General features: G+C 43.7%; 1 protein-coding gene across 1 annotated transcript in view; it reads right to left on the bottom strand.

Annotated features, from left to right (window-relative positions):
* Window positions 1-16,817, bottom strand: part of LOC117659269 (myoferlin-like) — a 75,020-nt gene that overhangs the window by 30,137 nt on the left and 28,066 nt on the right. Inside the window, exons 23-34 of the mRNA XM_087875853.1 lie at window positions 15,894-16,049; window positions 14,657-14,788; window positions 14,089-14,252; window positions 13,169-13,283; window positions 11,567-11,669; window positions 9,823-9,986; window positions 8,404-8,577; window positions 6,363-6,504; window positions 4,346-4,423; window positions 3,658-3,839; window positions 3,338-3,499; window positions 1,057-1,155 (exon numbers count right to left, since the gene is read on the bottom strand). Of these exons, the coding sequence (XP_087731979.1) occupies window positions 1,057-1,155; window positions 3,338-3,499; window positions 3,658-3,839; window positions 4,346-4,423; window positions 6,363-6,504; window positions 8,404-8,577; window positions 9,823-9,986; window positions 11,567-11,669; window positions 13,169-13,283; window positions 14,089-14,252; window positions 14,657-14,788; window positions 15,894-16,049 (1,671 nt within the window). The remainder of the gene's footprint in view (window positions 1-1,056; window positions 1,156-3,337; window positions 3,500-3,657; window positions 3,840-4,345; window positions 4,424-6,362; window positions 6,505-8,403; window positions 8,578-9,822; window positions 9,987-11,566; window positions 11,670-13,168; window positions 13,284-14,088; window positions 14,253-14,656; window positions 14,789-15,893; window positions 16,050-16,817) is intronic.

Below are 16,817 nucleotides of genomic sequence, written 5' to 3'. Positions count from 1 at the left end.
ACACACACACACACACACACACACACATATATATATATATATATATATATATATATATATATATATAGGTTTGTAGTTATTTGATCCTTCTTTCCACGTATATAATACAGAGTCTCTCTCTCTCTCTCTCTCTCTCTCTCTCTCTGTCTTTCTCTGTGTGTCTCTCTCTCTGTGTGTCTCTCTGTGTCTTTGTCTCTCTCTGTCTCTCTCTTTCTTTCTCCCCCCTCTCTGTCTCTGTCTCTGTCTCTGTCTCTGTCTCTGTCTCTCTCTCTGTCTCTCTCTCTGTGTGTGTGTCTTTCTCTCTCTGTCTCTCTCTCTGTCTTTCTCCCCACTCTCTCTCTCTGTGTCTCTGTCTCTCTCTCTCTCTGTCTCTGTCTTTCTGCCTCCCTCTCTCTCTCTCTGTGTGTGTCTGTCTGTTTCGCTCTCTCTCTCTCTGTGTCTTTCTCTCTCTGTCTCTCTCTCTGTGACTTTCTCTCTCTGTCTCTGTCTTTCTCCCTCTGTCTCTCTCTCTCTCTGTGTGTGTGTGTGTGTGTGTGTGTCTCTGTGTCTCTTTCTCTCTGTCTCTCTCTCTGTCTCTCCCTCTGTCTTTCTCAGAGAGAGAGTCTTTCTCTCTCTGTCTGTCACTCTCTCTGTGTCTCTCTGTCTATCTGTCTGTCTCTCTGTATCTCTCTGTCTCTGTCTCTCTCTCTCTCTCTCTGTGTGTGTGTGTGTGTGTGTCTCTCTGTGTCTCTTTCTCTCTGTCTCTCTCTCTGTCTCTCCCTCTGTCTTTCTCAGAGAGAGAGTCTTTCTCTCTCTGTCTGTCACTCTCTCTGTGTCTCTCTGTCTATCTGTCTGTCTCTCTGTATCTCTCTGTCTCTCTCTCTCTCTCTCTCTCTCTCTCTCAGACAGATACACAGACAGACAGACAGAAAGCTACAAATTAATGGTTATAAGTAAGAGATGAAGGCTCTCATATCACTGGATTGCTGGGCCTGTCACCATTCCTCCGTTCTCCTGTGGAGAAATTTCTTGCCAACTAAGATGTCTGGAGCCCCCTGAACTGTTTCACAAGCTCACCTCCACAGCCATCAGCCGCAAAATGGGCCGAATTCCTTTAGGGATTGTATAAACACCATCTTTCCAAGTAGGAGGAGGAAGTTTCCCCATGGATCCATCCTGGAAGAAGAAAAGGGAATCCTTCCTGAAGTTGGGCAGCATGGCTTTGAGATGAGAGCGCTAGACACATGAACCATCCTCCTGAGATATTCACACACGTCAAGGTGCGAAGAATCGGGATGACTCGCAATTCCAGTTCAGATGATCTATTGTTCAAGCCTATAGATAAGAATCTAGTCAACTACCAGTCGGCACTAAATTGGCGCTTGATAAGGTTTAATGGAATTCAAGAGGGACTGGACATGGAAACTACTCAAGGAGAGAAGCAACCTGGAGTTAAGGAGAAACATCCTAACAGTGAGAACAATTAACCAGTAGAGCACCTTCCTCCAGAAGTTGTGGGTGCTTCATCACTGGAGGTTTTAAAAAGGAGAGTGGACAGTCACTTGTCTGAAATGGCGTAGGGCCATGATGGCAACCCTATGGCACGCGTGCCAGAAGTGGCACACAGCACCTTCTCTGTGGGCACGCGAGCCGTCGCCCCAGTTCAGCTCCGCCGTGCATGCGTGCGTGCCTCCCGCAGGCCAGCTGGTGTTTGGGTCTCTGCCATGAGACAAAGAAAAAATGCAGAAAGAAATAAGAAAAAAACATACTGGTTTCTGATTTTTCAAGAGGCAACTGGACTTTCTGGTTTTTCTTTGGAGACGTTTCGCTTCTGATCCATGAAGCTTTTTCAGCTCTGACTGGATGGTGAAAATCCTTCCATTCCCCACCATCCAGTCAGAGCTGAAGAAGCTTCTTGGATGAGAAGTGAAACGTCTTCAAAGAAAAACCAGAAAGTCCAGCTGCCTCTTGGAAAAAAAAGCACCTTTGGGACAACCACGACCTGGGTGGCTGAGAATCTCCATCGACACAGAGAGCATCTGACTTATTTTTTCATCACAGTAGAATTACAGAATCAACCTCTATTTTACATTTCTAAATATTTATTTATTTATTTATTATTTAAATTTCTATACTGCCCTTCTCCCGAAGGACTCAGGGCGGTGAACAGCCAAAATTAAAATACATACAATATAAAATTTAAAATAATTTAAAAGCAGAATTAAATCGAGTTGGCTTCCCTAAACATTAAAACCCATTACCCTTAAAATAACCCATTAAAATTTTAAGCCAGTTGCTTGAATATTTCAAGATGCACGGGCGCGCAGAGCTTCCAAAAGGCAGGAGTGGCTCCTCAGGAGGAGGTCTCCTCGAGAGTAAGGCTTGGAGCTAATTGGCCACTCCCTTAGCCTATTTAAGGAGGAACGCTGACTGAAGCAATTTGCAGGAAACAACGTAGTTCACATACCTTTGTGTCTTGCCTTGCTTATCTTATCAGCTTCCTGCAAATTGCTTCTGGGCATTCTGCCAACCATAGTAAGGTTTCAGTATTATTCTTTGAATTCTTGAATGCAATTAATTAACATCCATTGTTGTAAAAGACTGGTTTATTCAGTAAACTAAGGTTTGAATGGACTTTGTGTGTGCTGCGTTCTTTGGGGTTCGTAGCTGGGGCAGAACAGAAGCCATTTCCACCACAACAAAATCATTCTAATCATCCAAACCAAAAAAAATATATATATCGAAGTTTCATATATTTTTTTCAGTTATCTATGCATCAACAGAAGGCCTCTGAGGAGGACTGGAGGCTTTCTGTAGTCCTTAACCTGGAAAAGATCATTCAGCTTCATGATTATATCCCCTTCCTCCTTTTAGAGAACTGCCAGGGCTTTCTGGGAAAAAGGACCGATCATCTTTGACAGATGGCAGTCCAGTCTCTTCTTGAAAGCTTCCAGGGATGAAGCTCCCACAACTTCTGAAGGCAACTTCTGTTGATTGTTCTCACTGTCAGAAAATTCCTTATTTCTAGGTTGAATCTCTTCTTGGTCAGTTTTCATCCATTATTCCTTGTCTGGCTTTCGGGTGCTTTGGAAAATAGCTTGACCCCCTCCTCTCTGTGGCAGCCCCTCAAATATTGGAAGACTGCTATCCTGTCTCCCCTGGTCCTTCTCTTCATTAGACTAGCCATGCCCAGTTCCTGCAACCATTCAACGTACGTTTTAGCCTCCAGTCCCCTAATCCTCTTTCTTATTCTTCTCTGCACTCTTTCTAGAGTCTCCATATCTTTTTTTAATAGTACTTGTGACAGTTCCTCAAAAATGTGTAACGTGGCTCCTTTTTTTGTTTGTTTTTGTTTTACCTTCCTGTCCAAGAGAAGCTCAAAAGCAGCCATGAGATAACCATTCTCCTCTTCGTTTTTGTTGATAGGATGCTTCTGGAGACGGGGTATCTTTCTTAAATTGAGATCCAGGCACACAATTGGAATGCAGATGCATCTTCCCATAAAATCATTCGATCGGGCCTATCAGAAGGAAGTGACACAAAGCTGATAAACATATGAACAACATGGCCAAGAGCAAAGAAGACGCATCAAGGATCCGTAGTGGGTTTCACTTACCTTTGCTACCGGTTTGGAATTGCTCCCTTCTCGCGCACCCCTGAAAATCCCCCCATACGTACGCTTGAATCATAGTCAAAGATCTCCACGGCCACAATGGGGGGATCCTGCAAGGTCCCATGAGGATCTCCATAAATCAAAACGTCTTCAAAGAGAAGAGTCTCATCCCAGCATGGGTGCAGCGTGCCATTGATAATGTGGGTGCAGTGGCTCATATGAAGAAAAGAGACATGAGCCACAGGATCTGTCAGAGATACAAAAGCTCACTTCACTTCGCTTGCTTATTTAATTTGTATCCTGCCTTTACTATTTTTTTTACAAATAAGTCAAGGTGGAAAACATATCCAACACACCTTCCTCCTTCTATTTCCCCTACAACAACACCTGTGAGGTGAGTTGGGCTGAAAGAGAGGGACTGGCCCAAATTTACCCCTGTGGCTTACTAGGAACTAGAACTCACTATCTCTTCTTGATTGGCTCGAAGTCACCTAGTTAACTTTCTGCCTAATGTGGGACTAGAACTTGCTATCTCCTAGGGTTTGCTCCAAAGTCACCCAACCAGCTTTCATGGGTATCAATCTGGAAAAATGGCTGTCCAATCTCTTCTTAAAACCTCCAGTGATGGAGCACCAGTGGTGGGATTCAACCAGTTCTCACCACTTCGGCTGAACCAGTTGTTAAATTGCTGAACTATTGCAATAGTTCACAATAGGGTTAATTTTATCTTGGCTGGGCGTGTAGGAGGCTTACCTGCAGTCCCTTTTACAATGCTTCCCAGGAGGTCCCTGGCTTGGTACATGTAGCAGCGCAACTGGAAATACACTGGGTCTAAAAAGAGGAAGATTTTTTTTTATGAGTTCAATATTTCTTCCGGCTTCTTTAGCACAGTTTCCCAAAAGGATACTCTTATCAGTTCTCAGAATGCCCTTTGGGAATCTTAGGATTTTTAGGTTCACACTAATGATATATCCAAGAAGGAAAACAATTAGATTTTGTAATAGCTTTGTACCATACAGTCAGGGGTGAAATGCTCCTGGTTCGGACCGGATCGCCCGATCCAGTAGCGATGGCGGTGGGTGGTTTGGAAAACTGGTAGCAAAAATCCCTGCGCCCCCCCTCCTCCATGCCCATCTGAGCTGTGCGATCATCAGAGGCTGTTTTTTTTTACTTTTAAAAGCATTTTTTCTACAACCTCTTTGGCCGAAAAAATGCTTTTAAAAGTTAAAAAAAAAAAGCCTCTGATGATCGCGCGGCTCAGCTGGGCTCATCAGAGGCTTTTAAAAGCATTTTTTCCTGCAACCTCTTCGGCTGAAGAGGTTGTAGAAAAAAAAAGAAATGCTTTTAAAAGCCTCTGACGATCCCAGCTGAGTTGCCTGATCGTCAGAGGCTTCTAAAAAGCATTTTTTTCCTGCAACCTCTTCAGCCGAGATAGGATAGTGGGGAATGGAAGGATTTATACTCCTTGCAGACAGCTGGTCATTTGCATCCTTTTAGAGGGTCATTGAAGCACTTGGAGGTTTATCTGTGTCCTCAGGGTCACCTGAGCAGAGCTAATGGTTCCTGTAGTCTGCAATTTTCCCCCTCTGGAAATCCCTTCCTACTCCCACACCATTCCAAGGGTCTTCACCCCAAATTATATGGTTAAAAATCTGTAGAGATTCTCAGTCATCCAGGTCATGGTGGAACCAAAGGTGCTTCTCCAGGAGGCAACTGGACTTCCTGGTTTTTTCTTTTGAAGACGTTTCGCTTCCCATCATATAAATCCTTCCTCTCAATATAAATCCTTCCATTCCCCACCATCTGGTCAGAGCTGAAGAAGCTTCTTGGATGAGAAGCGAAACGTCTTTAAAAGAAAAAACAAGAAAATCCAGTTGCCTCCTGAAAAAGCACCTTTGGGGCAACCATGACCTGGAGGACTGAGAATTTTTACAGACCCTTAGGCCCAGTACTCTTCAACATCTTCATCAATGATTTTGTTCTGTCCCCGTCTCACACATGCACACAAACAGATAGTCAGGGGTTAAATAAAACTGGCAGACAACAAATTCTTTCGATAAGAGGCTTGGCAGCAACCCAGTAGCTGCTTGCCAAGAACTTTACTCATAGAGGGAGGGGGTGTTCCTCCGACAGATAAACCCAAACAAGATACACACAGTTCAAGAATTGTCAAGTCCAGTCCGTATTAAATCCAAAGCAGATAACGTTGTTTCAAAGATATAATGTTACTCGCTAGTAGTTTGTTTTGTCCGTCACAGAGTCTGAATGGCCACCTCACCCCCTTTTATCCCCTGCGGGATGTGGTCCAGTGACTCAGCTTAATCTCTGGCACGCCTCCTCTTCTGCTGCGTACGCCTGTCTCTCCGACGCTGGCGTGGATCCAGCCAAGACTTATCTCCGTCACTCTCTGACTGCGAGGAGATACCTGGCTCCTGGCCGATCTCTTCTCCCTTGGGAGACACCTGAGGCATTGCCAGAGAGGAGGGTCCTGGAGAGGGAGGCCTGGCCAACTCCTTTCCTTCATGTTCGGAGCCTTCTCCCTCCGGTAACGGAGCCACAACAGATTTAAATGAAGCAACAGAAGAGGAACTCATGACACTGATGTCACTACTAAATTGGATGGTTTTCGAAAGGATCAATTGGACACCTTTCGTGGCTGTCCTTGCATAAGCCAAGCTTCCCTAACGCTACTGGTTGGGTTTTCTAATGTGTGATGGCCAACCCCATCTTGAAGGACCTCAACTGGAGAAAGAAAGTTCTGGGAACTCACTCTTGAAGACGCAGAAGAGAAGAGGAGTATTCATCTTCAAGAGACCTTGGGAAGCTGGTAGTTCCAGTTCAATCTCCTCCTTCTCATCTTTCCTTCCTGCTTCAGGTTTTTTCTTTTTCTGTCTGCCACCAACCTCCACGCCCTGAAATAAAAAGAGATGTCAGAGTGTTTACAGCATGTCAGGGTGCTAATTAATCCCATTCTGCTTTTAGGTAATTGCACCTTGATTTAGAGAATGCGGATTGAGGTTTTTCCCTTGAAGCATACTTTAAGAAAATAAACCCGAAGATATATTTTCTAAGAAAAACTCATTTATTTGTTATAAAGAAAATAAAACTTCTTACTAATCTAATTAGTTACATCTTGGCAAAGCTTTCCCGGCCGGACCTCTCCCAGCCGGACCTCTTTTGGCTGGAGAACAAAGAAAGTTAGAAGAAAGTGAAAGAATGTGGACATGCGCAGTTAGCTTACTGATAAGAAACTTGGCAAGCTACAGTAAGTCTGAAACTCCAGAAATAATAGCTCATCTGGTAAATACAAAAAACGCAGTGACACAGGGTGACTACTATTTTGAGATCACCCAGGAGCAAAATACAGGACACAGAAGTTTTGTCTTACAAACAGTGGTTTATATACAAGACTGCTCTATACAGACATACAAGCGGTAGGCAGACAAGCAATCATTCTTCTTCAACTCTACACGGAGAACTACAAGGCAGATACCCGAGGAGAGAGAGTGACGCCTTCTAATGGCCTCCCTTATATTGGCAGCTTCTTAAAGGGCAATAATCCTGCTGACTCATCCTCAGTCTTAAATGTTTTTACATGCTTTTGAACTGCTAGGTTGGCAGAAGCTGGGACAAGTCACGGGAGCTCACCCCATTACGCAGCATTAGGGATTCGAACCATTGAACTGACAACCTTTCAATCGACAAGCTCAGGGTCTTAGCCACTGAGCCACCGGGTCCCTGACAAAAGGAGAAGCCAAATTCAATCTACCAGACCTCCGGACTTTTTGTCGGGCCCTGAAAATTTATTTATTTCATCTAGCTGGGCTGGCTTGATCCCACTGTTTTGGTTAAATTGAATTGATTTTAATTGGGTTGTTTTAAATTGTGGCCAAAAATATTTAATTATTTTTAAACTGTTTTTAAATTTTGTATGTTCTGTTTTATTCTGGCTGTTCACCATCCTGAGTCCTGCTGGAGAAGGGCGGTATACAAATTAAAACAAATAAAATAAATAAATAAATAAAATCTTTGGTTTCTCAAAGTTGCATTATAATAGATAGATAGATAGATAGATAGATAGATAGATAGATAGATAGATAGATAGATAGATAGATAGATAGATGGATAGATAAAGTTTATTGTCTATCTATCTATCTATCTATCTATCTATCTATCTATCTATCTATCTATCTTATGATCCATCATCTGTCTGTCTGTCTATCTATCTATCTATCTATCTATCTATCTATCTATCTATCTATCTATCTATTTATTATAATGCAACTTTGAGAAAGCAAAAGATTGAATTGGGCTTCTCCTTTTGGCAGGGACCCGGTGGCTCAGTGACTAAGACGCTGAGCTTGTCGATCGAAAGGTCGGCAGTTCAGCGGTTCGAATCCCTAGTGCCGCGTAACGGGGTGAGCTCCCGTGACTTGTCCCAGCTTCTGCCAACCTAGCAGTTCGAAAGCACGTAAAAAAAATGCAAGTAGAAAAATAGGGACCACCTTTGGTGGGAAGGGAACAGCGTTCTGTGCGCCTTTGGCGTTGAGTCATGCCGGCCACATGACCACGGAGACGTCTTCGGACAGCGCTGGCTCTTTGGCTTTGAAACGGAGATGAGCACTGCCCCCTAGAGTCGGGAACGACTAGCACATATGTGCGAGGGGAATCTTTACCTTTACCTTTTGGCAAGGACATCCCCAGGATGTGAAGATGGAGGTTGCAACCATGTAATTGAAGTCCGTCCCCTTTTCATCACTGCCGTTTTTTTGACCCACCCTCTGGAGAACCCTGGTTATGCCTTCTCTTACCAAGGAGCCTTCCAAGTAGAAAATGGGTGCCACCAGGCTGGGTGCCACCGGGGCAAGTTTCCTGCGCCAACAACGTCGCCGAAAAACGTCATCTGGTTCCCTCTGGAGGTGGAACCTCCAGCCATAGAGAGGAGCATATTCCCAGACATCCTCTTTCGGTTTAACGTCTGAGTGCTGCAGGAAGGGAGATGGCGAAGTCTTATTTTAGCCAGAATTTAGCCTTTCTCGAACGGATAACCCAGAGAGGTTATGACAGTAGCGTGGAAAAGGATCAGAGCTGCAATTTATTTATTTATTTATGGGCACCCCACTTTTATCATCATTTATTTTAGAAATAAGGTGGGGAACAAACCTCGTACTCTTTCCTCCTCCTCCTCTTTTCCCCACAACAACAATCCTGTGAGGTGGGCTGAGTTGAGAGAGAGAGGGACTGGCCTAAATGCCACCTAGCAGGTTTTTATGTCTAAAGTGGGATTAGAACTAACCATCTTCTGCTTTCTAAACCAGCACTTTCACCACTACACCAAACTGGATCTAACATGTGCGAGTGTCCCAAGACTCTGAGTTCTATTTGCGCCTTAGCCTTGGTGACTTTGGGCCAACCACCAAGAGACTCTGAGTTCTAATCCCGCCTTAGCCTTGGTGACTTTGGGCCAATCACCAGGAGACTTTGAGTTCTAATCCCGCCTTAGCCCTGGTGACTTTGGGCCAATCACCAGGAGACTCTGACTTCTAATCCCGCCTTAGCTTTCAAAACCAGCTGGGTGACTTTGGGCCAATCAGCAGGAGACTCTGAGTTCTAATCCTGCCTTAGCTTTCAAAGCCAGCTGGGTGACTTTGGACCAGTCGCTCTCTCTCAGTCCAGCCTATGTTGTTGTGAGAAAGAAAAGAAGTTTTGTTGGATATGTTCTCAGCCTCGATATTTGCAAATATAATAAAGGCGGAGTATTAATAAAATAAAATTTAATAAATTATGATGGTGATGTAATGGAGTATCTCCTTGATAGATGAGCTTCATACTGAGACTACCATCTCATCCAGTGCTTCCAGTGTAATCTCCTTGCTTGCACCTTGGGTCAGCCTGCCCTCAATTCTAGCCACCCTCTGGTGGTGAAATCCAAATTTTTTTCACTACCGGTTCTGTGGGCGTGGCTTGGTGGGTGTGGTTTGGTGGGTGTGACAGGGAAAGGATACTGCAAAATCCCCATTCCCAACCCATTCTGGGGCCAGCCAGAAGTGGCATTTGCCGGTTCTCCGAACTACTCAAAATTTCCGCTACCAGTTCTCCAGAACCTGTCAGAACCTGCTGGATTTCACCCCTGCCACCCTCCATGGTAAAATGCCCTCCCTTCCAAAGTTCTCCCTTCCTTCATCGCTGACTTTCTGGCTGAAACCCACTCCCCGAGTAAGATTCAGTACCAGCTGGAGAAAAGCGGCCATCTGATTTTGTCGGGTCTCTCTGCCGAGGTTCCGAAAACGCTTCCGGAGCCAACGTCGGCGCCGGTGCGTGTGGTAGGTCTTTTCGGCTGCGTTCCAGGAGTGAGGAAACTCAGCAGGTGGGATGGCGATGCCATACTCCCACCCTAAGGAAGGAAAGAGGTGCCATGAAGCCCGTGGGCAGACGAGGAAGCACAGCACTGCAAAGCTTCCCTTCAATCTCTGCCCCTTAGAGACCCACTTATGACTGTCAGGCGTGAAAAGCCAGGACCACACCTGAAGTTTCAGTTCAATTGATTTATGACTCACGCCTATGCACAAGAGTAACATGGCAGCCACACTAGGGGCTAATGCATATTAATCCATATTGTGTGGCTGCAATATTATTATTTATCCTTCTAGAGGAGGCTTCGCAGTATCTGAAGCAGAACAATTAGATTCTGTGATAGTTTTGTAGCATATAGTATCAACCTTGTTCACTCTTAACTCTCTTTTCTGCTATATATTGTGATTTAGATAGATAGTTAGATAGTTAGATAGATAGTTAGATAGTTAGTTAGATAGTTAGATAGGTAGGTAGGTAGATAGATAGAGATATAGATAGAGATATAGATAGATAGATAGATGATATATGACAGATAGATAGATAGATAGATAGATAGATGAGATAGATGATAGATAGATAGATAGATAGATAGATAGATGAGATAGATGAGATAGATGATAGATGATAGATGATAGATGATAGATAGATGAGATAGATAGATATAGATAGATAAATAGATAGATGAGATAGATGAGATAGTTAGATGATAGATGATAGATAGATAAATAAATAGTTAGATATAGATAGATAAATAGATAGGTGAGATAGATGAGATAGATAGATGATAGATGATAAATAGATAGATAAATAGATATAGATAGATAGATAAATAGATGAGATAGATGAGGTAGATAGATGATAGATAGATATAGATAGATAGATGAGATAGATGAAATAGTTAGATGATAGATGATAGATAGATAAATAGTTAGATATAGATAGATAAATAGATAGATGAGATAGATGAGGTAGATAGATGATAGATGATAAATAGATAGATAAATAGATATAGATAGATAGATAAATAGATAGATGAGATAGATGAGGTAGATAGATGATAGATGATAGATAGATAGATAGATAAATAGTTAGATATAGATAGATAAATAGATAGATGAGATAAATGAGGTAGATAGATGATAGATGATGATAGATAGATAAATAGTTAGATATAGATAGATAAATAGATAGATGAGATAGATGAGGTAGATAGATGATAGATAGAAAGATAGATATAGATAGATAAATAGTTAGATATAGATAGATAAATAGATGAGATAGATGAGATAGATGATAGGTAGGTAGGTAGGTAGGTAGGTAGGTAGGTAGGTAGATAGATAGATAGATAGGTAGATAGATATGGATGTCTCCCTACCCAGAGGAAACTATAAGACAATATTCATGCATTGGGTAAAGTTTCTGTATATTACTAGATTTAAAAAAACAAACAATCCTGCTAATTTTCCATCCAGAACTTCGATGGATGATCCCCAGTCGTTTATCTACCTAATGTTTGCCCTTCCCTTCAGCACTTTTCCTCCGGCTTAAAATTCCTTCATTTAAATATCTGTGCAGCATTTTCCCCAAAAAATATCTGGCTATTTGCAGCCAAACACTTGCCAGCATCGTCCACCGCCCGGTTCAACTCCACTTTCCATTCTTCTACAAAGATCCATCCAGGAGGACACAGGATATCTTCTTTCTTGGGAGAAGGAGTACCACTCTAAGAACGACAAGGGACAACACGGAGTAAAAAATGGGAGGAAGGAAGATCTAAGCATATATTAGAACTGCAGAAAAAACCATGGCTACCAACCTGCCTTCCATGGAGGACCTGTATACTGCACGAATCAAAAAGAGGGCTGGGAAAATATTAACAGACCCCTCGCATCCTGGACATAAACTATCTCAACTCCTACCCTCAAAACGATGCTATAGAGCACTGCACACCAGAACAACTAGACACAAGGACAGTTTTTTCCCGAACGCCATCACTCTGCTCAACAAATAATTCCTTCAACACTGTCAAACTATTCATTAAGTCTGCACTACTATTAATCTTCTCATTGTTCCCACCACCCATCTCCTTCCACTTATGACTACATGACTGTATGATATAGAATAGAATAGAATAGGAATAGAGTAGAATAGAATAGAGTAAAGTAGAGTAGAGTAGAGTAGAGTAGAGTAAAGTAGAGTAGAGTAGAATAGAATAGAATAGAATAGAATAGGAATAGAGTAGAATAGAGTAGAGTAGAGTAGAGTAAAGTAGAGTAGAGTAGAGTAGAGTAGAGTAGAATAGAATAGAATAGGATAGGATAGGATAGGATAGGATAGGATAGGATAGGATAGAATAGGAATAAAAGCTGGAAGGGACCTTGGAGGTCTTCTAGTCCAGCCCCCTGCTCAAACAGGAGAACCTATACTATTTCAGATAGTGGCTTAGTCTTTCTTAAAATCCTCCAGTAATGGAGCACCCACAATTTCTGGTGGCAAGCTGTTCCACTGATTAATTGTCCTCAATGTTAGGAAGTTTCTCCTCAATTCCAGGTTGCTTCTCTCTTTGATCAGTTTCCATCCATTGTTTCTTGTCCTGCTTCTCTGGTGTTTTGGAGAAAATCTCCTCCATATTGCTGCTAAGAAATGCGCGTGTGTCCTTGAAGTCATAGGAACTAGCTGGACTAGAAGGAGGTTTTACTTTTTAAGACTGTCAAAGCCTTTTGCTTTGAAGATTTCGTACAAAGTTCACCTCGAAAAAGAGACACCCTCGAAACACATGCTGGGAGTTTTTGTACGCTCCGTTTTGGGTTTCGTTTCCAGTCCCCTCCTCCCCCCAAATGGAAAATCACTTTCAGCCATCAAAGAGAAGAGATATCCCCACCAGCAAATCCTGACTCACCTTCTTTATTTCTCTTTTATACATCCCAACCAGTGGTGGGTTCCTCCCGGTTTGGCCTGGTTCGGCTGAACTGGTAGTGATGACGATATGTCATCACCAAACCGGTTCTTTTTGTCTGGGAGCTGGGCTCTCCTGCCCGCCCCCGCGTTATTTCTACCTTTTATTTCTTTTTTTTTTTTAGCCCAGCTGATAGGTGCGGTAGAGTGGATTACCGCACCTCAGCTGGGCAGATTCCTAACGCGTTTGTGCAGAGCGCATGCATGAAGATAACCAGTAGTAAAGCCGGTTAGAACCCACCACTGATCCCAACCTGAGCCACTCACCGCATTACTGTAAGGGATCTTAGCTGGTTTCCATCGACGGCTAGGCTGTCGACTCTGATTCTCGTAAACTTCCTGCAACACTTCGGAATAGTTGGTCTCTTTGTCCAGCAAGAGCCTAGTTAGAAGAACAGAAAGTTTGGGTTGCCATCAGTGGAAGAGTTTTTCTCTTCTCTTCTCTTCTCTTCTCTTCTCTTCTCTTCTCTTCTCTTCTCTTCTCTTCTCTTCTCTTCTCTTCTCTTCTCTTCTCTTCTCTTCCCTTCCCTTCCCTTCCCTTCCCTTCCCTTCCCTTCCCTTCCCTTCTCTCTCTCTCTCTCTCTCTCTCTCTCTCTCTCTCTCTCTCTCTCTCTCTCACACACACACACACACACACACACACACACACATAAGTGTGCTTTAGAGAGTTTATTAATGTACCCCACCAATTCCCTTCACCCAGCCTCAGAACTGTCCCGAATAAATCCAGCCACAAGTAAGCCAAGATTAGTCCACGAGGCAACAGCCAATAGTTCATAAAACAATAAAAAGTCGCTCCAACAAATAAGTCCGCCAAACGAACTTAAATTCCACTGGGACAAACTGAAATACACCCACAAGAACTCACTCGGCAAGAGAAGTTCAGAGTCACCAAGGCAGAAAGTCAAGCAGGAAGCCCAAGGAACAAACACACACAGCCAAAAACCCAACACGCTGTTCCCAGCAATGCCTCCTTCCACCTGCTGTGATAAATAGCTTTCCAGTGCAGCCCATCAAGATAGGTGGGGCCTCCTCCTGAGTAATCTGGCAGATCTCCATTGCTCTTGTCTTTTCTCTGCCCTGTGTGCTCTTGGATCCACCATGGAGGGCACCATGGAAAGCAGAGAGAGAGAGAGAGAGAGTATGTTAAAGAAAAAAACTAGATAATTACAAGTCCATCAGCTCACCTCCTTTGGGGTTCCACAGCCCACTCGCCGTCCCATTGCCAACCTGTGGGTAGCTGGAACTTGTCTTTGGGGAGGCTGACCTGTCCAGCCACATCTGAAAAGTTGGGGTGTGGCATAAGATCCATGACTCCCCATATTCCGTGTGTCTTCTTTTGATTTTCATACTGAAAACACCAGAACACAAACCCTCATCCACGGGCCAACACTGGGGTGCTCTCAGCCTTTCTAGCTTATTCTTTCACACCTTTGGGTCCTTAAATGTTGCTCAAGAGCAGGAGCCCTGGAGGTATGCCTTCCCCATGACTGCCCTGTCGTTTTGGAACAGCCCTCCCACCACCAAGATCTGGAGGGCCCTCATCCTCTTACCCAGGATGCAAATGAGCCCAACAGTTATAACGTTGGTGAGATATTATGGGGCCGTGATGTCTCATTTGGGGTTTTGTGGGCATGTATAGATAGTCCTTGACTTATGACCATAATTGGACAGGAACTTCCAATTCACGATGATGCTAAGAGCCACCTGGATTTCCCCCCCACCCCCACCCCAAAATGTTCTGGACCATCGCACCGTTTCCGCGTAGACTGCGACCCTCCCTTCGCAACATCTCATGAAGTCTGCACAGTCGGCCATCCGCCCCATCCACATTCGAACCCGGAGCACGGCGGGGATGGGGTTGTAATTCGTTTTGCTTTGCATATCCTGGGAGGTGGGTGGATGAGAATGAAAGTGTCAGTCCCTTCAAAATGCCTTTTGTTAATTATTAGGATTGCAAATAGCAATAGCACTTAGACTTATATACCACTTCACAGTGCTTTTACAGCCCTCTCTAAGTGGTTTACAGAATCAGCCTCTTGCCCCCAACAAAATGGCTCCTCATTTTACCCAGCTCAGAAGGATGGAAGGTTGAGTCAACCTTGAGCCAGTCAGGATCGAACTGCTGGCAGTGAACATTGTGTTAACCTGCAATACTGCATTCTAACCACTGAGAGGGAGGGAGGGAAGAAAGGAAGGAAGGAAAATAGCACTAGTACTTAGACTTATATACCACTTCACAGTGCTTTACAGCCCTCTCTAAGCGGTTTACAGAGTCAACCTACTGGCCCCAACAATCTGGGCCCTCATTTTAACGATCTCAGATGGAAAAATGGAAGACTGAGTCAATCTTGAACCTGGTGAGTCACTGATGCAGCCCTCAATGAAACTGAGTTTGACACCCCTGATCTAGCAGATCCTGTACTGAGCAGGTGCTGGGACTAGAAGACCTCTAAGAACCCTTCTGTCTCTATGGTTCTACATATCTAAGAAATATTGAAGGGCTTGTACAATGCTTGTTGACAACCAGAAACCCTGAAGGCATCAATTCAGAGGTGGGTTTCAGCAGGTTCTGACCAGTTGTGGAGAACCGGTAGCGGAAATTTTGAGTAGTCTGGAGAACCGGTAAATACCACCTCTAACTGGCCCCACCCAGCATCTATTCTCTGCTTCCTGAGTCCCAGCTGATTGGGAGGAAATGGGGATTTTGCAGTAACCTTCTCCTGGAGTGGGGAGGGAATGGAGATTTTACAGTATCCTTCCCCTGCCATGCCCACCAAGCCACACGCACCAAGCCATGCCACACCTACCAAGCCACGCCCACCAAGCCATGCCACACCAAGATATGCCACACCCATCAAGTCATGCCACACCCATCAAGCCATACCACACCCACCAAGATATGCCACACCCACCAAGATATGCCACATCACTGCGTCAATTCCTGGGTTTCTTGGATCCAAAATGACCAGAACCAAATGCCTCTTGTTACCTTTAGGAAAAGGGTATGGGTTTTGCCACAAAGATTGCCTCTGGCGTAGGGGCCATCTTTGGAGAACATGATGGACTGGGACTTCACCCGGGCATAGGCCACGCGTCGGTCATCCCACAGCATCCAGATTACCACATCTGGGATACTTATTTGAGTCTGAAAAAGAGCAGAAGGAAAGAGAGGCAGCCATCACTTCACAGATGTTTTCCTTGATCATCCTGATGCTTTCTGGAGTGTTAATATGAATAACAGACTAACAGAGTTAGAAGGGATCTTGGAGGTCATCTTCATAGAATAGAATAGAATAGAATAGAATAGAATAGAATAGAATAGAATAGAATAAGGGATAGAGTAGAGTAGAGTAGAGTAGAGTAGAGTAGAGTGGAGTGGAGTGGAGTGGAGTGGAGTGGAGTGGAGTGGAGTGGAATGGAATGGAATGGAAAGGAAAGGAAAGTAGAGAGTAGAATAGAATAGAATAGAATAGAATAGAATAGAATAGAATAGAATAGAATAGAATAGAATAGAATAGAATTCTTGATTGGCCAAGTGTGATTGGACACACAAGGAATTTGTCTTGGTGCATACGCTCTCAGTATACATAAAAGAGAAGATACGTTCATCAAGAATCATAAGGTACAACACTTAATGATAGTCATAGGGAACAAATAAGCAATCAGGAAACAATATCAATATAAATCGTAAGGATCCAAGCAACAAAATTACAGTCATACAGTCATAAATGGAAGGAGATGGGTGGTGGGAACGATGAGGAGATTCATAGAAGATTCATGAGATCTTTGGCCATGCATTGTGTCGTTGCATTAGGATGGGGCGATGCTACTTTTGTCTGTAGAGATTCTCAGTCATCCCAGCCACGGTTGACCCAAAGGGGCTTTTTCAGGAGGCAACTGGACTTTCTTGTTT

This window comes from Pantherophis guttatus, chromosome 9 (assembly GCF_059756535.1).
Source record: "Pantherophis guttatus breed Tessera chromosome 9, ASM5975653v1, whole genome shotgun sequence".
NCBI classification, from domain to species: domain Eukaryota; kingdom Metazoa; phylum Chordata; class Lepidosauria; order Squamata; family Colubridae; genus Pantherophis; species Pantherophis guttatus.
The sequence above is the reverse complement of the archived record's forward strand: the minus strand, read 5'-3'. Positions and strand labels throughout refer to the sequence as shown.